This window comes from Zingiber officinale, chromosome 6A (genome assembly GCF_018446385.1).
Source record: "Zingiber officinale cultivar Zhangliang chromosome 6A, Zo_v1.1, whole genome shotgun sequence".
NCBI classification, from domain to species: domain Eukaryota; kingdom Viridiplantae; phylum Streptophyta; class Magnoliopsida; order Zingiberales; family Zingiberaceae; genus Zingiber; species Zingiber officinale.
In genome coordinates this window covers 75,429,352-75,454,342 of record NC_055997.1, presented here as the reverse complement: position 1 = coordinate 75,454,342, position 24,991 = coordinate 75,429,352, and the positions used below count along the sequence as shown (strand labels likewise).

Below are 24,991 nucleotides of genomic sequence, written 5' to 3'. Positions count from 1 at the left end.
TATCGATAGGCATTGACCAACATCCTCGATAGAGTGGAGCCAGGATCTCCTGGACCACTTTGGACCACTCATATTTACGGTCGGATCGTGGTCGCGATCCGGTCACAATTGGTTGCGATCCCTTTCTGGGTTCACCATCCCCACCAGGTTATAGTTTGGTTCGGAGCGGACAGTCGAAGGTCGTCTGGAGACCCTCGCTCGACGCCCAACAACCTGGCCACTTATCCACCACCGGTGTCCTCCCAGCAGCCTCTGGCCGCCCGCTCTGAACCAAACTATAATCTGATAGGGACGGTGAACTCAAGAAGGGATTACAACCAATTACGACTGAATCATGATCACAATCCGATCGCAAATATAAGTGGTCCATCCTTGAACCATAAAAAAATGATCCAGACGATCTGCTCTTGATGGAGTGCCATCGAACATTTGATTTCGACATCTTTTTAAGATAGTTAATGGAAAATATTTGAAGATTTAGAAAGTGTTTTCTTCTATTTTCAAGATGAGGGACACACTTTGTAAAAATTACTAACTTGTAGGTGCTATCTAGAAAATTCCCTAAAACATTGCGTCCGATTGCCACCCAGGGCGGTTTAATCCATACCGAATTGCGACAATCTCGGAACTGAAAAAAACGTAACGGCACGATATCCGTTACGTTTCCGTAGCGTCTATATATACTCCGGCGCTATGCCGTTAAAGGGCTTTCAAGTTTCCTTCTTCTCCCCCAAGAGCTCTCTTGCGAATCCGACGGAAGAGAGAATTAAGGGGGTAGGAGATCGCAGGAAGGCGTATGCGAAGTTGTCGTGATCCGGTTATTGTCCAATTCTTTCGGCTTTTTTGTTTCTTTTTTTTTTTCGGGGTATATTGGCATTGGAATCTCGAGGATTAGGGCTTCTTTCAGGAATTTCCGGAGAATTCTCGGTTCTGCTTGGTCGAGGAAATTCGGCGGGTTTTAGATCGGAGGATGATCATTAACCGCAGTTTGAGGGGGCAAATGCCGAACTTGAAGCGATGCAAGGCCGAGGAGCCGACGTTCTGCGATGATGAGAGCGGCGACGGGGCGGCGGACGGACGCAGGAAGCGGCGTAGGGATGGGTCCTTCCCGTCCGAGATGATGGGGGACGTCTCCGCCGGCGCTGGAATTCCCTGCCTTTCGGATGGTTTGCGGATGGGGAGTGACTGCGGGGATCTCGGCGCAGGTTGCCTGGGTTCCTCTTGTTCTGGCGAGCTGTCCGTATCCACTTCCGTCGCGGTGGAGGCTGACGAACGAGTCAGGGAAGGGTCGGCGGTGCGCGCGGCTCCTTCCGCACCAGTCGTGCGGACTTCCAGGGGGCGCTTGCAGTTTCTTCCTTCTCGTTTTAGGGATTCTGTTCTCTCTGATCCTTGGAAGAAAGAAAAACAAAAACCGAAGGGTACAGGTACTGGTTCATTTGTCCAAGCTGATCTGCAATCCTGCAAAGATGATAAATTTAGCTACACTGGCTTCGAATTTAACTCGGGATCGAAGAATTCCTGCACATTGGTAAGGGAAGTGGAGTTCTATAGAGCTTGCAGAAATAGCTGTACGAACAAGTGCTCTACTTCTCGAAGTACTCTTACATCCGTCGAGGACAGCCTGGTGGGTCTGGAAAAGAAGTTCCTGCAACCTGTTCTCAATGCACAGGACCAGCCGCATTGTTATTCTAATTTAATTATGGAGTCAAATCTAGCAAGGGAAGGTTCAGACAGAAAGGAAGATTTTTACTGCCCAGAGGATTTTGTTCTGGGTGATATAGTTTGGGCAAAATATGGAAACAAAAACCTTGCTTGGCCAGCAATGGTGATTGATCCTTTGCTGCAAGCTCCTGAAAATGTTTTAAATTCGTGTGTGGCTGGAGCTCTTTGTGTTATGTTTTTTGGGCAGTCCAGAAATGGAAGGGTAAATGATTTAATCTTCAGAATATATATATATATATATATTGTGTATATTTTCATTGCAACTGGTTGAGTATTGATGAGGTTTAATTTGGCAGGCATATTCATGGGTGAAACAAGGGATGATTTTCCCCTTCTTAGATTACCTAGAAAGGTTTGGTTTGATGATTTCCCCCTCGGCTTTATGATTTAGAAATATTTTTTCTGTTTTTTTATCATGTGTTGATGCGCCACTCTCTTTCTCCAGATTTCAAGGGCAAACTCAATTATATAAGTACAAGTCTAGCGATTTTCGAATGGCTATTGAGGAGTCTTTCTTAGCTCAGCATGGTTTTTCTCCTGTGAGCAGTAATGGTCACTTTGCTTCAGACAAATCTGTTCCTTGTACATACCAAGAGGTTGCTGATTCAAATCGCGAACAAGAATGCCAATCAAAATTCCAGGCAAGTTTAAAGTTATTTCTAAGTTCATCATTAATTTGTTTCAACTTTGAAGTTATACTGATCTATTCAGCATGTCTTAGAAGTATGTTCACTTAATGTGTGTAGTGTTAACCTCATACTTTTAGGATTTTAAGTTTTATTTGAACTTTAGATTGTAGACAAATCAGGGATGCTTTGTGAAAGCTGTGGAATGAATCTTCCATATGGAAGTGCAAAGAAGATGAAAGGGAAGTCACAGCAGTTACTGTGTAAACATTGTGCTAAGGTTTGTATTTTTGCTTCATGAATGGCTGATGTCGTATGCAAAGCACTAGCCTTTTCTTAGTTGTCATTTCTCCTTTTTTTCTTTGATGGACAAAAGTGTCTTATGAGAGATGCATTGGTCTTTCACAGCTCCTGAGTTCAAAGCAGTACTGTGGGATTTGCAAGAAGATTTGGCATCACACAGATGGGGGAAATTGGGTAGGACAACATTACACCATAAGTTAGAGAGTTTGATTTCAGTTTGTTTTCATAGGAGAAATAATGTCTTACTAGTAACATTATTTCCAATTAGGTTTGTTGTGATGGGTGTCAAGTGTGGGTACATGTAGAATGTGACAACACATGTGGTAACCAAAAGGTATGGGATTGTTTTCACAATTTTTTGCTTATGTATTATTATTTTTGTAAAATGAAGTTTCGTATAAATATATAATCTAATCCTTGCTGACTTTCTTTTTATACAAGGATCTGGAGAAGAACGATTATTTCTGCCCTGATTGCAAGGCTAAATTTGAAGTGTCAGATAGAAAGTCATTAACAATCAGGTTTTTCACAGCTTTTCATAAATACTAAAACTTGTTTGTAGAGCCTGTAGATTTTGCTTGCTTGGAATGTTTAATAATATGCCACCTATACAGATCTATTGATGATACTTTCGGGGAAAAGTTGTCTGACAAGATCACTGTTATCTGCTGCAATATGGAAGGAATATATTTGCCAAAAGAACACATGTATGTATTTTTAAACTTTAACACTTTTGCATTTATTCAAATGTTATGTTCCATTTTGGTAACTGTTTTAGTCGTGTGAAGGAGTAAATGCTAAACTAGAATCTTGGAGGGAAACATTAGAAGGGAAAAGTTTTAAGCTTAGTAGATTAAAGACAGAATATATGGAATTTAAGTTTAGCAATATTAGAAGTAATGAAACAATTGTTAAGATAGGAGAGGACGAGTTGCTCGGAACCGAGAGATTTAAGTATTTAGAATCAATTTTACAAAATGATGGAGGGATTGAGAGAGATGTCTTACATAGAATACAAGCAGGATGGGTGAAATGGAGGGGAGCGTCGAGTGTTTTATGTGACCGTAAAGTACCTCTTAAATTTAAAGGTAAGTTCTATAAAATCGCAGTTAGACCTACTATATTATATGGAGCTGAAATGTCTTACATAGTACCTCTTACATAGAATATAAGCAGGATGGGTGAAATGGAGGGGAGCGTCGAGTGTTTTATGTGACCGTAAAATACCTCTTAAATTTAAAGGTAAGTTCTATAAAATCGCAGTTAAACCTACTATGTTATATGGAGCTGAATGTTGGGCTATGACTCAAGCACATGAGCAGAAGATGAGAGTTGCAGAGATGAGGATGTTAAGGTGGATGTGTGGACATACGAAGATGGACAAAATAAGAAATGAGAGCATTAGAGAGAAAGTCGGAGTTGCATCTATTGAGGAAAAACTCCGAGAGACACGTTTAAGATGGTACGGACATGTACTTAGACGACCAATAAATGCTCCAGTTAGGCAATGTGAAACTATGATAAACATGCATATCAAACGAGGAAGAGGAAGACCAAAAAAGACTTGGTTAGTAACAATAAAACAAGATAAAATTTATTTAAATATAAATGATGATATAATAGGAGATAGAACTCAATGGCGTAAAAGGATTCATACAGCCGACCCCACCTAGTGGGAAAAGGCTTGGTTGTTGTTGTTGTTGTTTAGTCGCAATCAATTAGGAAAACCATTTCAAATGTATTAGAAAATACAAAATGAAAACAAAAAAAGTGTCCTTACTGGTGTCTAACTTGGCTCACTTTCCTTTTTTTTTTTTAAAAAAAAAAAGAAAAGCCACTTGCAAAATGTTGAATTTTTTTTGCTATCACTTTGTATCTCAGTTAGAGCTTGGAAGGCTACACTTAAATCTAGTGATCTAGATTGTCCAGGCAATGGTCAAAGAACAAGAATCATTTAGCATTTTCCCACTTAGCTTAGCATCACTCAAAATTTTCTATCAAAGGAAACTGTGGCTAAAAATATATTCCTGAATACTATGTGCATTTCTCTATGACAAATAGATGTTCAATAGATGCTTTGTGATTCTTTTCTTTTGAAAGCATAAGTGGCATGCCATGTTTATTAAGTCCCTCCTGCTTAGTCTCTCTTTTGGATCCAAAAGTGGATCTGGCTTTCAGTAGATGTTTTGCTTTCAATACCTTCAGATACCATGTGACCTTTACTATTTCTGTTCTAATGCTTATATTGATGGAATTCACTGAGAAGCTTCTGGGATTTGCCTGTCTCCATTTTTTAACACACATAGTTTTGTTGTATGTTCAGCATTCCGTCTCCCATTTTTAATCAGATCACTATATCTTTGAATAGGAATGACATAGCGGAAGCTTGGTTGCAAATGTACACCTTTGTTTGCTTTGTTTATTGGTGCATGCTTATAACTTGGAAATTTAAGCCAAGGCATGTGCCAGAATTAAAAAATTTTTCTCCCGAGTCCTGAGCCATTAAGATATGTATGGCTGATACTGACTTTGTCCTTTGTTTGCTCATTGATTTGTCATGTGATATAGGTTGTTTCAGGTAAAGTAGATTGATGGTACTAGTTGCAAGGTTTAAAATCTTGACCCGTGCCGAGGTTTTGGTCGAGACCGGAATGATATAGTTTCGGTATCGTATCGTATCGTGCCATGCCAATATGATTTCAGTATTTTTTCATTTATATATAGTAATTATTAAATAAATATATTTATTGTGTATAATTTAAAAATAAGTTGTACATTGATTTTTTTATAAATTCTCAATTATTGGACAACATAATATGGTTAAAAAAATAATTAAATATAGTTTTCTTTAGAGAAAATTAATTATTTATTCATTTAATTAATTATTAATTTAAATAATAGATATTTTAAATAGTAAAAAAATATCAATTAAACAGTAAAATAGTAAAAAAAATTATCATAATATAAATCTAATTTATTAAAAAAATAGAATTTTTTAAAATTTTTAAATGATATTTAAAATAAAAAAATAGAATATAAATCTGAATTATTATAATTTTTTAGAATTTTTAAATGAAATTTAAAACATTAAGAAATAAATTTTCAGAATATTAATTAATAAAATTTATTTAAAAATAATAATTTTAAATATATATATTTTATTGGGATAATTTAATTAGGGTTTATAAAAGTCTGTTCAAAATATCACGCATACTTGGGAATTCTTAAAATTAATTAAATCAAAATTTTAATTTACTCGGTGAAAAAACATCGACACCGGAAGCAACCCTTTTGGCGCCGTCAGAGGCGTCCTGTGATGCTTCCGACACCGTTGGAGGCGCGGCGCCAAAGGCATTGCGGGACACTTCTGGTGTTGTCCAGGCCATTTGCGAAGAGGAGAAATCATACGTCCGGAGTGGTTTGCTTCCTGTCGCCTCGTCGTTGCTGATTGCTCGTCGATGCCTCCTTTATATAGGGTTTTTTTTTTCTTCTGCGCTAGTAATCGATTGCAATAGCTATTGTGGATGTGCGCTGTTGCGTGACGCATGCCACGCGAAACTTCGGTGCGTGGGTGCCGGTTTTGCCCGCGTGGCAGAACAGTAAATACCATCCGTGCTGCCCGACACGGAATCGCATTTCACTCCATGACTAGTTGTACTAGTTGAATGTTCTTTTATTCGCTTTGTTTTTTTCTTCTAAATGTTGAGATGTGAATCAGTCTTGCGTGTTAATTTTAATGTTTTAATTAAACTCATTTCCTCTTTATATTATGCAGGGTTTTATGTCAATGCAGCTCCTGTAATTCAAAGAAACTAACTCTTAACGAGTGGGAACGACATACAGGTTCTAGGAAGAAGTATTGGAAGGTTAGCGTCAAAATCAAGAGTACTGGACAGCAACTGGGAAAATGGGTTTGTAGCCTTATCTTCTAAAAATCTGCAGGGTTATATTATTTTTCTTTCTCTAACATGGTAATGGTTCCTATGTAGAACTATTGAAAAGGACTTGCCGTTTTTTACTTTAATGCTTTCATGCATTCTCTGAGCACTGAAAACTATACCAGAGTATCTAACAGACATGATCTTGATCAGTATATATGGCATACTGACTTGCATGGTTGCAGAAATGTTTTTTTTTTTTTTGCATTTTTCAAATTGTATTTCTTATGTTTGACTCTCCTGTTCACCCTTCTTAAGGTTCTTATCCATCATGTACCATTTCAACTCTCTTGAAATGAATCCTTATGGTGTCAGTCTTCTTCCTAAAAATCTTGATTTTCTCTTGATGAAGCCTATGGTTTGATCTATAATTGTTACTGTACATCATCACCAGCCATGTAAATCCCAGCTATTTGGGATTGACTACACAAATCTTATCCATCCCTTGAACTTATGGAAGACTGCATCACTATTAATATTCAAATAAATTAGATTACTTTTTATTAGGTTACCTAGAGTTCTCTGCCCTATGTTGTTATTCTAATTAACTAAACTTGTATGTCCATAAAGTGTAACATATTAACATTTTTTTTTTCAACTTCTGTTTGTGTAAAATACAGCTAGAAGAGGGCAGCCCATCTTTTAATAACCAAGTTAAGTGCCCATCACTTGGTAATAGAAAAGAGAAGCTCCTTACTTTGCTTCAAGGTAGACTAATTTTTCATATTTATCATTTTATTTGGCAATCTCTTCATGCTTTTTCTTTAAGTCACTACTCTGCCAAAATAATGGAAATAATCCTTGTTCTTTCTTGAACAGAACCATATGAACAAATACTTGCCAAGTGGACAACAGAAAGGTGTGCAATTTGCAGATGGATAGAAGATTGGGATTACAACAAGATCATTATATGCAACAGGTCATACAATCTGGTCCTTATCCTCCATTTTTTAGTTATCTAAATTCTAAAGAGAATCCACCGTTACAAATATCTATGGAGGGTAATTGAGATTCTTACATATAGTTTACAAAACCTAAGTTGTCTTATTCTACAGATGTCAAATAGCTGTTCATCAGGAATGCTATGGAGCAGTAAATGTACAAAATTTGGCCTCCTGGGTTTGCAGAGCTTGTGAAACGCCCCTTCATAAAAGGGAGTGTTGTCTTTGCCCCATCAAAGGTACATGTGCATCTTGGAACTATCATTTGCATGTATCGTTCCATAGTATGTCTTTTTTTGCAATGCTAGGATTCACTAATTGAAATTTGGGCTTAATCATATCACTTCTCTATTGTTTTTTCTAGCTTTAAACTGTTGCAAGTCATGAATGCTTACTTCTCAAGTTTTGCTCAGGTGGTGCACTGAAGCCAACAAATATTGATAAGTTGTGGGTTCATGTTACATGTGCATGGTTTCAACCAAAGGTATCCTTTTCCAGTGGTGAAACAATGGAGCCTGCTAACGGCATATTAGATATACCATCTCTGCTGTTTGAGAAGGTGATTTATGAATAATTTATTAATTGAGTTGTTTGTTATAAAATATATACGTCTTTGGTTATAAAGAACATTATACTCTGACCTTTAAATCCTAACCTGTCATTCATTTTGCCATCAGGTTTGCGTGATATGCAAGCAGAAACATGGTGCTTGCACACAATGCTACACATGTTCCACTTATTACCATGCTATGTGTGCATCACGAGCAGGTTATAGGACGGAGGTAAGCGACTCTAAGCTAAAAGCTCTATCATTGGACAGTTGAATTGTGTTTGACTAGAAAAATTAGAGGGCATAATTTAAATTTACTATGTTTCCTTGATAATCATGCAAATTACAAATTGTGAATTTATTTCATCTGGATTTATTTTCAAGTCATGAACAATGATTTCTACTTTTTTTTCTCACTTCTTTGTTGATGAATTGAAAAAGTCTTGGCATCACCACACTATTCAGCTTTTCTACCACAGTTTTTGTTTTACCAGCTGCAGAGAATGTATTTGTTCTGCTTGACAAATATGTATAATACAGTGAAAAGATTTTTATGGTTGCATCTGTCATGTGCTTAACAAATATTCAATTTGGAAAAACATGTTTTCCAGTTGCATTCCTCATAGGCTGAAAATTGCAAAATTTTCTTTCTATCCTAAATAATTTGGAAGACTAGTATTGTAATTGTCTATCTGAATGTATCTTCTTATACATCTATAATTGTTTCTTTCTTGTCCTAAATTGGAGAAATATGGTACCTTACCTAATTACACTTTTACAAATGCAGTTGCATTGTCTGGAAAAAAATGGGAAACAAACAGTAAAGCTGCTATCCTATTGTGCACACCACAGGTAAATCCAGCGGTCCTTATTAACAAATTAAACTTTTGAGTTATTCTGAATTTTTTGTTGTGTTGGTTGCGAAGCTGCAACCACCTATTTGGTATCCTAAGTGATTTGACACTTTTCTCAGAAAGGTTTTGAATACTTAAATCTTTTTTTTCTCTGTTTCTAAATGTTTCTTCTCTTGGCTGATGACTTACTCATTTGAGTTTCTCAATTTGTGTTTAATTTTGGTTCCAGAAATAATTAATCTTGGCATTTTTAGGTCTCCCAATCCGGATAATGTGCTAATTATGCAGACTCCATCGGGGATTATCTCCACTAATAAATTGTTGAAGAACATTAAAAGGCAAAGTGGTTCAAAACCAATTATGATGGAGATGCCACGGGAAAACATGACCTCAACATCTCTATCTTCTGAAGCGCCATCCGCTATGAGATGCTCAATTTACCCAAGAACAGAAACCAAGGTAGATGAGGAACATTCTTTAGATACTTGTTTTGTGTGAAATAGTGTCTCAATATGAATATTGTAGCATGTTCCTGAGATATTCTAAATTTCTCATTTTTTTTGTGCATTATTATTTGTGAGAAAGAAAATATTTGAGTCTCATTGCAATTTTTGGAGTTCTTGATCAATTTGTTCTCTTGATTGCTGAACCATCTTTAATTCTCTTGCCATGCCTAAATTCGTAACTTTCTTTTGTAGAGTATACGAGAAAGTGGAATTCCACATAGAGTTATGGGACCTTGTTATCATTCTTGGGACTCTATTGAAAGTTTAAATGCAGCTATGGTAATTACCTTTTCCAAATTGTATATTTCATTATTCAACTCAATCCTTGCACCAAAAGATGTTTAGGTCATTGTATTCTTCTACAACAGGATCATAATACTCGGAAATCATTTTCTTCATTTAAAGAGCGCCTTCGCTATTTGCAGGTAATTTAATGCCTTTTTCCCTCACCGAATTTTTGCTTCTTTTGTGTGCTCAACACTTTCATTTTCTTTGTTCCCAGTCAACTGAACACACTAGGGTATGCTTTGGAAAATCCAGGATTCATGGATGGGGTCTATTTGCCCGTAGAAGCCTTCAAGAAGGAGAAATGGTATTACTTTTTGCTACATCTTGTGGAATGGATTATTGTGATGTCTCATGTGAGTTAAGTATACAGTTTATTTTGCTCATTTGCCATTGATATGATCGTACAGAAAACTGTAATTTTTTTATTGGCTCTTATTTTGTTTTAGTGTGGTTACCCCCAAAAGAGCTAATTGTAAGGATTCATTAATTACAGGTTACATTGTCATGTTTCATTTTGGTTTAATTCTTTGATTTCTAATATTCCTGCTATGGGTTCTCCAAAATATTAAGTATTTTTCTTATGTTATATTCTATTTTTCACTTTATATTACATTTTTTATGATATTTAGACATGTAGCTTTGTGTTTTCTGACATAATGATTTTCAGGCATAATTTTTACTTGTATCTAAATCGATGTGACCAGCGATCGGTATGCCATCATACATATCAACATAGTTTTAAGCTTTCTATTAGATGTTGGTTTGATATTTTGGAAGCACCTTTTGTTTAAACTTGCAAAAAGTTTTTTTAACCTTAACTAAGTTACATCTACATCTATAAATTTAGCCACTCATGTCATTCAATTTTTTGTTTATATGATGAAATTTCTATGCATTTAAAAACTTTGATTCTTATGTGATATATTTTTTTTCCCTATGCATATTAATCTATCTACTGAGCCTCACCAATTTATCTGCAGGTCATTGAGTATCGAGGAGAGCAGGTCAGACGCAGTGTTGCAGATCTGCGAGAAGCACGATATAAAGTGGAAAAAAAAGACTGCTATGTAAGTCTTACAATCCTTCCCTTCCTGTTTCTCAATGAGGCATAAAGTGAATATTGATTAGTGATATAGTTGCTGGCATATTTTGTTATGCACATGCAATCTATGGGAATATTTGTTTATAAGCTATGATATGCTGAACAAATGGTAGCAAATTGGTAGCATATTTGGGGTTGGATCATTTGGAATTTGCATATTCACATAAGTGTGCACAGTCACATGTTAGAGTTGAACAATGTTGTAGTCTGGCTGCAGCTTGTTTTCAGTTTATTATACTCAGCTGGGAAATGCTGCTTTACTAAAGATAAGACTTTTATTCTACTTGGAGACTTATGGGTACGCCATGACAATTTGATAAGATTTTGAATAGAGATATTAGTTAATTTGCTCAATGTTTTTGGTAAGATTTGTTAATTGAAAATAGAAGGTAACCATGAAATTGAATTATGATGGTACCAACTGACCAATCAATTCACGAAATCATAGATTTACCAACACTCACCCATGAATGTTTTTTACCTACTACTTTAATTGGCTGTCTCGACTGGCAGGATTGGTGTTGGGAGATGCTCATTCAGAAATGACTAAACAATTCATTATCCTTTCAAATCCTTTCGAGACATGTTAATAATTTGATATGTGATTAAACATGAAACGCCTGTGGAGAGGCCATTGTGAAGATTAAAAACTAGCAAACATGCCATTGTATTTTATTTTGACCAGCTGGCTTTTAGCTAATAATATACTGGCAAATAAATATATGTTCAATTTTGAATTTGATGATAAAATAAAAATATTTTGAAAATGTGAAAGTTATGTAACCTAATAAGTTTATTGATCATATGATACAATATTTATTTATATAAATGAAGTATCCGTTTAATCTGTATTTGTTTATTCTTGATTATAAAGAAAACCAAATTCCCATTAGGATAATTGGAAATAAGACAAGAAAAAAAAGTATTTTTCATGAAATAACCCGCTTTAATTATTTTAATTTTTTAAACATGAGTCATATATATTAAGCTGATTCAACCCAAATCAAACCTCCATAGTCCAAAACACTGCACGACACTTCAATTATAGCTGAATATATTCAAATTTAATAGTAGATCCACTTGCTTATGTCCAAATTAGATTTGCTCCCAAGTGACATAACTTGACATTTGAGGCTGTCATTCAAAGCTGATACTGAAAGCAGTACCCAACTCAAATTTTAAAACTTAAGGATATTTTAGTTTTTCACATTTGTTGTAAGCTTAGAATATAGATGGTTTTATACTTTTATCTGATAATTGCTGAGACAAAAGGCTTATATTACACAATACGATCTCTGTTTCTTTTGCAGTATACAATATTCTAGTTTCATTATAAAGGATGAATGCATGAAATGATAAACTTTAGCCTTTTATTTAGAATTTGATTTTAGTTGATCTATTTATTCTTTGTTTGCAGCTATTCAAAATAAGTGAAGAGATTGTAGTTGATGCCACAAATAAAGGAAATATAGCTCGCCTAATAAACCACTCTGTAAGTCATTGTTATCATATTTATTTTGCATCATGGACTCATGGTGGATTAGTTCCCTTTAAAAAATTTATTTGATGCAGTGCATGCCAAGCTGCTATGCTCGGATCATGAATGTTGGTGAGGATCAGAGCCGTGTTGTTCTTATAGCTAAGAAGAATGTTTCTGCAGGAGAGGAGCTAACGTACTCTCTTCCACTCATAATGTCAATCTTAAAGTGGTTTCTTCTTTTTTTATCACCAGTTTATTGTTCTTTTGTCCTCAACCCATCTTTCATTCAGATTGAAACTTATTTTGCTTATTTCTGCTCCTTCATTGTTTAAACTCCCTACTTGAACCTCTTATGTGACTGCTTAAGTTGATTGTGGCAGGGGACTACATAGCGACTACATACGAACAATCACACATGTGGTTTACATGTGTAGTCAAAAAAAAATTGTACTATGTTTTCATGAACTATTCTAAATTGACTCCAATTAACTTAAAATTAGAAGCTACTCTATTTTGGAGTTTAATAGTTCTCATGCAATTCAAGGTGTGAATTTTCAAAACCATAATTGTTTAAGCCTTAGGAACAGGAAGCTCATTGCTGTGCTAGCGTTACTTTAAGTTATTATTCTCATATTCATTCCCATTTTTTTTTCAAAGACAGATGAGAATGACCAATACTTTGTATTATATTTTGTAGGTATGATTATTTGTTCGATCCTGATGAAGCTGAGGAATGTAAAGTTCCCTGCCTCTGCAATGTGCCAAACTGTAGGGGATTTATGAACTAGCTAACCTCATTAGCCATTACTGTGCGCGGCAATGAACAATATTGCAATGCTGGAATGGAGAAACTGAAGCATTAGAGATCTAATCTAGCTTCGTCAATCTACCTGTCGTCGAGTCCTCGAGTTGAGAGTGTCTCGAGGCATCAAAATTCAAAATGGTGGTCTCTTGAAACCATTCGGTTCATCGACAGCAGCCAATCCAGCTAGAGTTATTTACAAGAACTCAGAGAGGAGACCAAGCATATCTAAATAGTTGTTACGGGCGCAAGGCCCCGTTTCTTTTTGTATATATATATATAATCTTATTTTTCATTTTTCCACAGAAGGAAGTAGTATTTTTCCTATTCTTTTTCAAAATCTTGATAAGTTCCCCCAAATTATACGGAAATGAAGATAGCATTTGTTGACTTGTATATATTAAGCAAGTGACGATCTGTGTACAATCCTCTTTATTATTAGTATTTTTTTTTTTGGTCTGTTTCTCTTTATGATTATGCCACACACATGTTGTAGATTTTTTATGGAAAACTCGTATGTCTAATCCTACATGATAATGTTTGTCCCAAGTCCAACTCATAGTCATTATTCATATTCAATATGGCGAAGGCATAGTATTTCTTTTTTTTTCAAATCAAAACTCATTGGCACCAAGCGTGAAAAAATGTTAGACGTTTAGTAATTTCTTTTCTGACCAAGATGAAAAATACTGTCGAAATGACTATTCCCATTCATATTGTATACATGTCAGGTGTCACAAATTGCATAGTATCAAAATAATTATTCTTGATATTATCCATCCGCCGAGAAAATTTATAAATAAATAAAGATCCCTAGACCCTACCCTACGGTGATGACGAGAAATAAATAAAGTACTTAGCCTTAAGTGGGAGGGTTATTTATCATGACTCAAATCTTTCTCATTGATCTACCAGTTGGGTGGAAAACTCTTATATTTAATCTTGATGAAATTTGCTTACTTCTGCATAATTCAAATTAACGAACATAAATGGAGAAGTCTTGAACGATTTAAGCTCCCCAACGAATAAAGTGACATTTTCCAAAATCCACTTCAGATCTTGTTTTCTAGACATTGATAAAAAATCTACGTTAATTTATCATTCTTAAGACAGAAAATTTAAGAAAAAAACGTTAATGTTTCTTTTTAAAATAGATAGCTTAAAAATATAAAAATTATGTTTGAGAATAGAAATTTGTTCGATGAAACTGGATCTCAACTTTGACAAACAAACAAAAAAAAAAATGTCATTTCCGTTTGATTTAAATGGAAACAAAATGGGCAATTTCCTATTGATTAAAAAAAACAAACTGGATTCCAATTTCCTATTGATTATTTTCTAATTTTTTTATTCATGAAATTTTTTATTTTAATCAAAATTTTCAAAATTAAAATTGAAAAGAAAAAAAAAAATCACCATTGCCTCTTGACATCGTTCACTAATAATACATAAATTGAAAGATTCTAAAGGCTATTAATAAATCTGTATTCCCCTTTTAGATGTCATTTCTTCTTTCAAAAAAAAAACATCAAGAACAGAACCGAATAAGGATTGGATAAGAGAGCTTGGCCGTGATGATAGTTCATCACCAAGCATGAGCACACAAGCTACTCCAAACACAATAGTTTATCGATAGCAACTGCAGGAACAACATTTTCTAAAGACCAATGCACATCAAAACTTACTAGTCAGATTCAACAAGGTTTGGGTTGTGATACTCGGGCCGAGCTGCAGCTATCGGCCGATGAAATCCTAATTGTACGAGCTAAATCATTGTTGATGCTGCCGAATAACTAAGTTTAATACACAAACCATCAACCTTTGATGAGGCACAGCAGCTGTTCCATGGCATCAAGCTTTATTAGTTTATTAGTTTATTATGTAGGAGAAACCAGGGTGCCGGTACTATTTACCATCAAAGGAAAGCGAAAAAGGAAAGCGAAAACTTGCTCTAAGGTTTCTCTTCGTCCGATTGGTGAGAGCACGATCCATTAGCAACATCAGCAAAGTATTCTTCCACTGAAACAAGTACCAAAGAAGGATCATTTATTTTGTTATAGTATTGTCAACTAGACAACATAAAAGCAAACAGGGAAATCACACTCACAACAGGTTATATAATCTTCGCATCGCCTGAGAAAGAATGAATGTAAGGGAGAAAAAAAAAGGAAAAAAGAAGAGGCTTCTGAGGTTACCTATATCATCCTGTTCTGGGGAGCCCAGCAAGATGTCAGAGTCTGATGGCAAGAAAGGAGAACCATCATAGTCTCCCAAAATTCCAAGATCTTCGCCGAAACAAACAAGAAAGTGGTGTCAATTATTTCCTCGAGAAAAGATCACTAAGGAAGATAAAAATAGTTATAAGCACCATTGAGTTGTATGTTTCAAAGTACTAAACATGGAAATCCAAGGAATCGGATTGTGCATCTCCCCAAGGGTTATGTTTATGTTTATGTTTATATTTATATTTTTGTTTTCTTGATTGATAGCCGATTTTTTTTTTCAAAAGTGTTGAAACATTACCTCCTAAATTTGAAAAATCTGCTGTCAGATCCGATAAGCTGAAATTCCAGAGTTGTCCCAAAGATCTCGTTCCATCTCTTGGGTGTCCATCATCTGATCCTAGTTGCAGCCCTCCCGTGTGCGTTGCATCAGATGGGAAGGTTGATTCTAGAGCTGTTGCATCCATGCCTATCCCAGACATCTCTGGAGTGAAAGGAAAATGATTGCTTGATGCTGCTGACACAGGACTCAGAGCCATCTCCGACATGGAAGAAATGGTGCCACATGGAGGGGTGGCATGAGCCACTTCAGGCGTGCCGCTGCCAATCATAATTCCAAAGCAAAAGAAGTTTTCGTCAAATAAGGAATAATGAAACGGTAAAGGATGAATGTTGCGTGTTCTGATTAGCTTGAAGTATACCCTCCCGGTGACAGGTGTTTCACCATGTATAGAACAACGATCGTGATAATACACAGATGTTGATTACAAAAACAAAAAGATTTAATCCAGATATTCCCACATGAAGGGAGGTGAAGCCTGGTATTTCTTGAAACAAAAAAGAACCAGCAATATGCTACAATAATAACAATCAGGAGTATTATGACATGCTTCCAAAGCTATGTAATTGATTTGGCTCCTAACATTGAAATGCTGAATGTTCTAAAGCCTATTTCACTATTTTATAACTGATGGGGAAAAAATTTTAAGCATGTCGAACAATTTCTTACTTGGTCGCAGAGTTGATGCGAATGGGATGAAAACCACCTGGAGCAGGAATACCATTGACTACATGACAACTGGAGAGGCCACAAGCCATCGAGTCAATGTGAGGTTGGCCTGTAACTTGCATTGCGTGCTGAGGAAGAATAGGATAGCCCATGGGTAAATTGACTGCACTGCAAATGAGTGTTAATTAAGCATTATGTTCTCTAGAAGCAATTTAGTCAGTTAGAAACGAAGATCAACTGTTGGGTAAATAAAGTTCATTTTTGTTCAATGAAATTTCAGAGGAATCAGTCGAAAAATTACCAGGCATTGTGTGAATCCCATTTTGAATTGGAGCCAATGGAACCTTAGGCTGAACAGGATACTTCATCAGATGATACTGGTGCTCAAGCAAGTGATTGAACAAAATGATTTGCTTCTTCAGCTTTAGTCTAATATAATAAGCTCTGAAAAAATCTGCATTTTCTTCTTCCAATTTCTGCCATACTGGAAAAAACGCAATAATTCAGACAAAAAAAGAATCTGCAGTGCACTGGTAAATTCAAAAAAATTAAAAGTTTAAGCAGCACTCTTATGTTCAGCCAAGTATGACATGGCATTGGTGGTTGAATTCATGTTGCAACTGTTGTCAACATATGAACATGATATCAATTACAAAGCTTAAGGTTTGAAATGAGAATGCCTACCTAATGTTGTAAAACCAGGTTCTATCCTAGCACGGTTAGACAATGTTCGAACCACCTCGCTTCTATTCATGTACAATTGTAGGCATCTTTCTATCAAGTTTTGCACCTGAAACACATTGTGAAGAGATAGGAAATTAACCATCCATGGACATGCTATCTTCACAAAATGTTCTTGATTGATAAAACTAAATCAAACCAGCAATGGGAAGCCTCACCAGTTCAATGTCTTCGCGAGAAACCTTTCTACTATAATTGTTTGCATTGGATGCTGAACCTGAATCTGCTTTAGGAGCTTCAACAACTGGAATACTTTGAGGGTCACCATGTAAATCTGGTGAAGCGTCTGAGGATGGTTGTACTTCTGCACACTGAGGATCCTTTCGAGAAATCCAAGAGAAAAATAAGATAAAAGGACAATATATTTACATATTCTAAATGAGATCTAGTATAAGCCTATAAAACAAGCTTGTTCCATTTTGTAACAGGAATTTTAAATTACAACAATGTCTGCTGGAAAAGTACAAAGGTGAATAATATATTGTCCCAAGTCTAGTTGAGTTACTGCAGAAAAAATGTAGGATATCACTAAACCACTAGACTTGCTACTTTATATATTTTACAAAGTTAGTAGTTGAGAACATGATCTCATTGAGTGTCCGTTCTTTTGTAATCTTGAGCATTCCACTTTTAACAAGTACATGTAATTCACCTAGACTGCTTGTAAACCATAACAATAGTTGTTTAGTGAGCAGAAGAATTGGGATCATGGCATCCACTTACATGAAGATAAATTTTAATGAAACATAGGCAATTTAGTTGAGCAAGTCAGAGATATTATTGAAATTAGAATTGACTAACTTTCACCTGTGAGGTCTTCATTCAACTCTGTCTCAACGTGTTAATACAGCAAAACTCATTTGATTTGTGAGGGCAGGCACACTGAGAGCAACGTCTATCACCTTTTATATTTTCAGGACTTTATCATGCTCCATAGATATTGTGCTTGACTCCTGCAATCTAATTTGTTACTACAGCCTACAAGGGTAAACAGGTTAAAAAAGAGATATTCTAACACACTTTTCTTAGCTGAAAAGGAAGCATAAGAATTTTGCATCAAAGCATCCAAAGGCAACCCCAACAGGAGGGAAGTGAAAATCTTATTGATCACAACACCCTGTTTTTTTCTAGTTTTATTATTTGAACCGAACCAATGGTGGCATAAATTTGTCTAAAATTGATTTTTAAATGCCTACTGTTTCTGGAATTCTCAAATATCAAGCCTGTTGATAAAGAAAATTGTCAATGTATGCAGGAGTTTTGGCCTTTTGGGCACTATGATTAAAAGTATGTTAATCAAGTTCCATATATATTTTTCTGCATGGTAATTGAAGGTTATAATATTCTAACAAGAAGTTAACCTTGGTTATGAAGCCTCCAGGTTCGATGCATAGTAAAAATCTTAGGTGTTCAAACTCTATGAAATGTGGCAAACTTTCAAGTTTGTTAAGTACACCATTATACCATGGGGAAACTTGTGCAAACTAAGCACATAAAGCTTTATAACACCCATATCCGAGGTTGCAGACATAATCTTTCCAACCAGTAAATAAAAAAAAAACACAAAGTCAAGTATCAATGCTAATAGAACTCTCTCTGCACTTGGCATGAGATTAAAACAAGGACCAGACGAACAAAATAGGTTTAAGATGGAAGCATAATAAAACGGAAAAGATAGAAATATTGGTAAAGTTTCACAAATGAAGCCTTCCTTACCACCGCAACAAATGAAAATATGATATGTCAAATACTACGCCAAAAAAAGCTTTTAGCACAGATACTTTCTCAGATAAGAAAACCAGTCACAGGCAAGCAATATTTCCAAGCGAAAAGTCGGAATAATTTTATCTGGAGATAAACAAAAAACAAAAAAAACAAAAAAAAAGCTAAGTTTGGTTCGAAGGCACGTACTGTGGAAGCTTGATGACGTAGGCACAGAGAATAATACAAATACTACCCATATGAACAACTATTGCGAAGGCTTCTTATCCATGGATAACATGTGGTTAGCAATTAGTTGGACCAGATAATCTCAAAGTCTCCTGGAACTCTTCCCCTTGAGAGGAAATACGAAGCGATATAGAACCAATCCCAAAATTAAGTTCTCAAAACTCATACAGCAAGATACTAAAACATTAAGAGAAGGAAGCGGAACTAGAACAATACATTAACGTGGTTTTTGTCGATTTATGCAGCACACAAGTCAGAGAAAATCAAAACAAAAAAGGAGACATTTTTCATTCGCAACTCGAGAGCAGCGGACTGAAAAACACTGCAATTCGGAAGCTCACCAATAAGCAAAACGCTTGACGAAAGAGATGAAAAAAGGCGAGATTTTCAGGGTTTTTTCCTCTTTCTCGCGGACTGCGGAGGAAGAATTGGAAAGAGAAGGAGGTGATGGAGTGCGATGGTGAAGTAAAATACTTCCTAAATGGTAAAGTCGCCGCCGCTCATGGCTTCGTAGTTATACACTACATGACCCCTGGGCAACCGTATAGGAACCATTATGAAGACGCCCGTTCCATAGTCACCAATGAGACGCTTTCTCAGGATCCGAGTCACCCATAAGCTTTTCATAGTCGATGACGTCATGAACGCCATTACCCACATCAGCACCTTTGTACCTGACACTTTTTTTTCAATTTTATACAAAATTTCAAAATAGTCCCAATAGTTTCTAATTTTTTTTTTTGCTGTCTTAACTCGGTCATTGATATTATTATTACTGTATCTACCAGAATAAGTTAATAATAACGTGAAAGATTTGATTATTAACTCATGGCATTCCACTCTTTTAAGTCTTAATCATTAATATCGTTTTTTATTTACTAGATGAGAAAGTGACATGAAACAAATGTAGCAATCTCTAATGGCAAAGGGTTAATAAAAAATTAAAATTTCCAGGAAAATAGTGATAAACACTTTGAAAACTACAAGAATTGAAAAATACCAATGCGTATTGTTATTATTATTTTATAAACACATTACCCAAAAGAAATATTGTGAGATGAAGAAGTGAAGGCTTACCTGCAGTAGAGAATTCAGAAATGAAAAGCAGAGGATGGTCCTCAAAGTGGAGATTATTATTAGTATTCTCTGGTTTTGGACTGGCTCCTTGAAAAATTTTGTGGACCCTGACACTGATTGGTCTCGAGAAGACAAAACTTTGTTGTATCTGTGCAACAAGATCTAAGATATTTATTCAGAAAAACGAAGAGGAGAACAAATTACAGATTCCTCTAGGAGAAAAACCATGACTTGTTGAGATAAGACAAGCACACGATAATTGACCCTGAAAGAAACTATTTGTAACTATTAGGTAATAGTTGTATGTTACTTGAGAAATAATAAATTACATTTTAATCTAAGAAAAGTCCTTTACTGTAGCGCAAAAATAAGAAACCACACACAATCAATTACCCAACAAATTACTCAATCTATGAATCATGAAAGAATTCCCAAGTCTTAATAGTTGAATGCCAATTTCCAACAGTAGAAATGATGAGATAATTTCCACCAGTAGAACCGATGAGATGAGACGGGTTGTTTTCTTTGTAATTTTGGGTCCTTGCTCTAGGAAATTTATGCAAGGAATGCTACACTTGTTCTTCTGAAAAAAGGATTTATAGGTAGTTGGTGCTAATTATGGAAGAGACTATCTCCATCAGACTTTCTGATGGTGATGCCAAACTCACTCCATGCATTGAAATATAAAAGGTAGAGATATTTTATGCATTATGATGATTCCCACACTCCCACCTATAGCTAAAGAACAAAGATGATAAACTTTGTGGTATCCTTGTAGACCCTAGTTAAATAAATGGAGAATGCACAATGATATGGACTCCAGCTCTTTGTAGAAAGTATGGGTTAGCATAAGTATGGGTTTCCAAGAAAGTATGAAGCTGCCAAGGACTAAGCTTTCAGAAGAGGATGTTTTTGTGCTGATTGAACAACACAATGTGGAAATCCCTCTTTAGCATATGCGATGCAAATGAGATATTATCGAGGAAAGTGAAGACTATAAGTGTAATTGTATGGTGGTATTTCTGAGATGCTCTAAATACAACACAATATTCCAAAGGGCTAGGGATAGATAATGACTTTTCTCCTACTTCTATTTCTATGTAACATTCACCATTGACACATTAACTCATGTTAAAAATTAAAGTTTCATTTGTATGTTTTAGCATCACTTTAGTTTGCGCTAACAAGATTAATCCTGGCTTTTCCAGAAGATAACAGAGAATATGATCCTGTGAGATTTAATTAATGTATTTAAATTTTAAAAACACAGAAGTAAACATCAATCGGTTGTCAAGTTTTCATAGATGTTGCAGGAACTTTCGCCTGAAACTGTGGAACATCGTACTTACTGTAGGATCATGTAGAATTCTTTCATTTGCACACTTGATATACATGTTAGATCACACAATAACAACCCTTAAACCTTTTGTCATGCATCAAAATACTTATGCATATTATTATATTGAATTTTCAGTTCATATTTTTCTTTTCTCAAAATTAAGGTTTTGAGTCTCAATTTCTAAAATGGAAATTTTACAATATTTTTAAAGAATATACAAAATATAGGTGTTTGCAGTCAACTTAACACTAGGAAATTGGGCATCAAAGACCAAATATAGTTATTCCAAACTACAAGAATAGTGGAAAAAAAATCTTGGAAGGCAATGATACAAGTGTCAAATAAACCTTATTTTTAAATTTCTTTCGATATAGTTTTACATACTGATGGCAATGACTGCAAATTTCTTATTAATGGAGCATTCCAAGTTAGAGATGTTGTATGATGCATTTAGAGATTTAGGAGACTAAAATTCTTGTAAAGAAGAGAGTTTTCTTCTAAAAAAGTGATTTTTTTGTATTAGGAGAGTGTAGTTGAGGTTTTTCACTTTCCTCAATCAAATTTAGGGAGAATTAAGAGAAATATTAAATGCTATTTTTATTGTACTTTTATTCTCACATTATATAGACTTGGATTCTCTCCTTAAATGTAGGCTTAACCAAATCAAGTAAAATTGCTCATCTTTTTTTGTGTGCTTGTGTTGTTCTAATAAGGGAGTTGCAGATTCCCACCAAATTAGCTTATTGTCACTGTTATCCCGCATTCTAGAAAGTGGAGCAATCTCAATCCCATCAATTGGTATCATAGGCACTTATAATCCCCACAAGAGAAACATCAGTGCTTTTACTAAAGTAGGTACCTGTTTTGAGTTATCACCCTTTTTAGCTCATGAAAAGGGCCGACTTTTGGTTTTGGGTCGTCAACTTGTGGCCATCCAAAGCAGAGCTCCAAGGAACATTAATAGCCTATTAAATTTCTTGTGACATCCCTCTGCGATGGATGACAAGCCATGAAAGCAAACGCATGGACCTTGTGAATCCACACTTATATTCACATTAGATTCTAACCCCTACTCGGATTGGAACCATTGGACCACAGGAAATGGAACAAAGCGACAGAGAGAGAGAGTGATAGAGAACCTGGACCAGAACCGACGTGACCTAACAGGATTAAAGCGAGCGATAGATCAAGTATTGGCATTTGGGCCTTACTTGATTCCGTGAAATCTGCAAACATTAAGAAGCAAACAAAGATCTAAGTTTGTGCGCTGCTACAGGCGCATACTTTATCTACAGTTTTAGGGTTCATAAAAGACTCACATCCAGGCGATAGGTGAGTGAGATGGTAAGGGGAAAAGCTTCGGTTTGAAGAAATGAGAACAAGTTCGAGTCCGCGACAAATGACCGCCAGAGAGGAGGAGATCTCGTGCGCCGCGTCGGAATCGCCGCCCGGCCCATCGCCGGCCATCGGCCATCGGCAATAGCCGCTGGGGATTGGGAAAGCGCCGCGGCTCCACCACTGGACGATGGGGACCATTTTACAAAATTCCAAGGAATTAAAACCAATAAACCACTTGGGGACTAAAAAACAAATAATGTAAACTTATCGGTCAATCTATATATTTCTAAAAAAATCTAAAATTACTTTGAAATACCAACAGTATCCTCGTGTTTATATTCTAATTCTGGTATCCTCGGGTTAGCTTTTGCCTTATTTGGTTTGGCCCAATATAAAAAATACTTCTCTAAAGCTTGATTTATATTGGACCATGATCGATATTCGATATCAAAATTATCTTAAATACATGTTTATCACTAGTAAATGAGTTAGATTAAAAGATGTTTACCAAATTGAAAGAGTTGAAATTCACTATTAGTAGGAGTTTAATTTTGTTACCTTTATTGCAAACTTAAATTAGTCTCATGTCAAATATTATTAATAATATGAGTCAAACTCTCGATTAATTTAGTAAAATTTAAAATTAAATTAAGTTAATATTCTATTTTCTTACCCCAAAAATAATTTTAAGATTTGTTAGTGATCCGACAGTGAGGAGGGGGACCCCCCTTTTTGCAGAGTGAACGCCACGGGGAGGTTGAAAGGTAAAAGGTCAACTAGAGGTTTGGCCAAGTGGATAAAGATTGGGGTGACTAGCCGAACGTTCCGAACGGAAGCAAAGACACTCGGCTGGGAGTCGGGGTTCCGACGCTCATGTTGAACAGGGTCGACTGGCCGAGCGGATAGCCCGCTCGGCCAAAGGCATAAGGCAGCAATACTGTGAACAGTCTCATCCGAGCATGTGGCCGGGAGAATCTTCCCGGTCGGACCGATATCTACGCCCGGTCAGGCCGATGCTTGCCGAGCGGACGGACGCTCGGCTCGGGGAAAAGGAGACAAAGACAAGGGGACGCGGGGAAACATCTTCTGACAGTAGGTATGTTCAACGACCAGGCCATACGCAGGATCTTACGACAGAGGGTTCCGCTGTCACATCAGAGAGGTGCTCGGACTGTAGCAGTATGGTGTCAAGCAAGCTCTTCTGACAAGCCTATACTGAGGTATGGTAAGAGGACACGTATTCGCCTCGGTATGTGTGCATAAGCCTTTTCTTGGCTCTATATAAGGGTCCTCATTCTTCACCGGAGGTAGGCATTCACGCGATTAAGCATTCTCTGGTATTCAAAGCCACTTCTGCATTTCCTCTTGCTTTTTTTTTTTGATGGAAGGTAAATATGTATATGGATCGAAAGGGACGTACAGCAACCTATGGCTCATGGCTTTCGCTCGTCATGTCCGGACGAATGCCGGATTAGAAACGAAAGAAATCCATAGGCCGCTAAAAATCTATGGCACCGCACCCAAGGGGATTGGCACTGTACACATTAAGCACTAGGTTGATGTACGCATACTTGAGCGTCGGAGGGTTATCGCCGGGAACCCCTTCCCGGCCCGACTTCTTTGCAGGTTCGCCGGAGACCCAGGCGACCGGTCGGAGATCCACGTCAGCATTTCAGAGAGCGCCACGTGCCCAGCATCCGTTGATTCAGTGTTCGGACAGGATCAATTTGGCGCCGTCTGTGGGAACACACCTGCATCCGAGCGGAATCAATGGACGAAGCTGGACGACCGCACTCGGTGATGCTCTCCACGGAAGAGCTCGATGCTCTGATCGAGGCAAGAGCAGCTAAGCTTGTGGAACAAAAGCAGAAGTCGCAAGCTGAGCGGATTGAGCAACAAACGACATCAGCATCAGGGGGCGGAGCGGAAGCACCGCATGCCACGGTTCCATTTCATCGGGCTCTATTCCGCACGCCTCCTGAAGCCGCAGCAGTTAATCGTGATCGAGGATCTTCATCAGACGAGGCACTCGTGCGAGATAACAGAAAAGGCAAGGCCCCCCGAACGGACACCTCCCCCGAGCGGATCAACCACCAGTTTTCAGAGGTCATCCTGCGGGATCCTCTGCCAAAGCACTATGTGCCCCCGGCGATCGGTGAATACAACGGAACCACCGACCCGGATGATCACCTTGGTAAGTTCG

The 24,991-nt window shown here is 36.6% G+C and overlaps 3 protein-coding genes across 7 annotated transcripts; 1 reads left to right on the top strand and 2 right to left on the bottom strand.

Moving 5' to 3' along the window:
* The first annotated feature begins 726 nt into the window (after positions 1-726).
* LOC121996600 (histone-lysine N-methyltransferase ATX4-like) lies at positions 727-13,510 on the top strand. The gene is made up of 24 exons (XM_042550616.1): positions 727-817; positions 908-1,924; positions 2,019-2,074; positions 2,168-2,363; positions 2,515-2,628; positions 2,757-2,825; positions 2,920-2,985; positions 3,093-3,172; positions 3,266-3,358; positions 6,427-6,562; positions 7,210-7,297; positions 7,409-7,508; positions 7,645-7,769; positions 7,944-8,089; positions 8,208-8,312; positions 8,868-8,932; positions 9,189-9,393; positions 9,633-9,719; positions 9,809-9,865; positions 9,943-10,032; positions 10,709-10,795; positions 12,248-12,322; positions 12,403-12,503; positions 13,008-13,510. The coding sequence occupies exons 1-24, from the start codon at positions 797-799 to the stop codon at positions 13,096-13,098; spliced, it is 3,270 nt and encodes a 1,089-aa protein (XP_042406550.1). The 5' UTR covers positions 727-796; the 3' UTR covers positions 13,099-13,510.
* Positions 13,511-14,577: 1,067 nt separating this feature from the next.
* On the bottom strand, positions 14,578-19,533 carry LOC121996598. 5 transcript variants are annotated; one of them, XM_042550609.1, is made up of 10 exons: positions 19,376-19,532; positions 17,892-18,062; positions 17,243-17,404; positions 17,028-17,133; positions 16,645-16,827; positions 16,344-16,506; positions 15,636-15,934; positions 15,308-15,397; positions 15,026-15,131; positions 14,578-14,950 (listed from the first exon to the last, which is right to left on the bottom strand). In XM_042550609.1, the coding sequence occupies exons 2-9, from the start codon at positions 17,904-17,906 to the stop codon at positions 15,064-15,066; spliced, it is 1,086 nt and encodes a 361-aa protein (XP_042406543.1). In that variant the 5' UTR covers positions 17,907-18,062; positions 19,376-19,532; the 3' UTR covers positions 14,578-14,950; positions 15,026-15,063. The 5 variants fall into 5 exon arrangements, with proteins under 5 accessions (XP_042406543.1, XP_042406548.1, XP_042406545.1 ...); XM_042550614.1 differs by having other exon boundaries at positions 14,578-15,131; positions 17,243-17,395; positions 19,376-19,533; XM_042550611.1 differs by having other exon boundaries at positions 14,578-15,131.
* LOC121996599 lies at positions 19,376-23,010 on the bottom strand. Its single transcript, XM_042550615.1, has 3 exons — positions 22,770-23,010; positions 22,590-22,676; positions 19,376-20,259 (listed from the first exon to the last, which is right to left on the bottom strand). The coding sequence occupies exons 1-3, from the start codon at positions 22,984-22,986 to the stop codon at positions 20,171-20,173; spliced, it is 393 nt and encodes a 130-aa protein (XP_042406549.1). The 5' UTR covers positions 22,987-23,010; the 3' UTR covers positions 19,376-20,170.
* Between the last annotated feature and the right edge of the window lie 1,981 nt (positions 23,011-24,991).

Bases quoted from the DNA above. Each gene is read 5' to 3' on its own strand.
- LOC121996600 (XM_042550616.1), top strand. From the start codon at position 797: ATGCGAAGTTGTCGTGATCCG. The intron at 6,563-7,209 runs GTTTGTAGCCTT...TGTAAAATACAG, and splicing joins GACAGCAACTGGGAAAATGG to CTAGAAGAGGGCAGCCCATC. The intron at 8,090-8,207 runs GTGATTTATGAA...TTTTGCCATCAG, and splicing joins CATCTCTGCTGTTTGAGAAG to GTTTGCGTGATATGCAAGCA.
- LOC121996598 (XM_042550611.1), bottom strand. The intron at 17,134-17,242 runs GTGAGGCTTCCC...AATGTGTTTCAG, and splicing joins CTCGCGAAGACATTGAACTG to GTGCAAAACTTGATAGAAAG. The intron at 15,132-15,307 runs GTAACCTCAGAA...TACTTGTTTCAG, and splicing joins CCCAGAACAGGATGATATAG to TGGAAGAATACTTTGCTGAT.
- LOC121996599 (XM_042550615.1), bottom strand. From the start codon at position 22,986: ATGGTCCCCATCGTCCAGTGGTGGAGCCGCGGCGCTTTCCCAATCCCC. The intron at 22,677-22,769 runs GTGAGTCTTTTA...TAATGTTTGCAG, and splicing joins CACTCACCTATCGCCTGGAT to ATTTCACGGAATCAAGTAAG. The intron at 20,260-22,589 runs GTTCTCTATCAC...CTTGTTGCACAG, and splicing joins TCACGTCGGTTCTGGTCCAG to ATACAACAAAGTTTTGTCTT.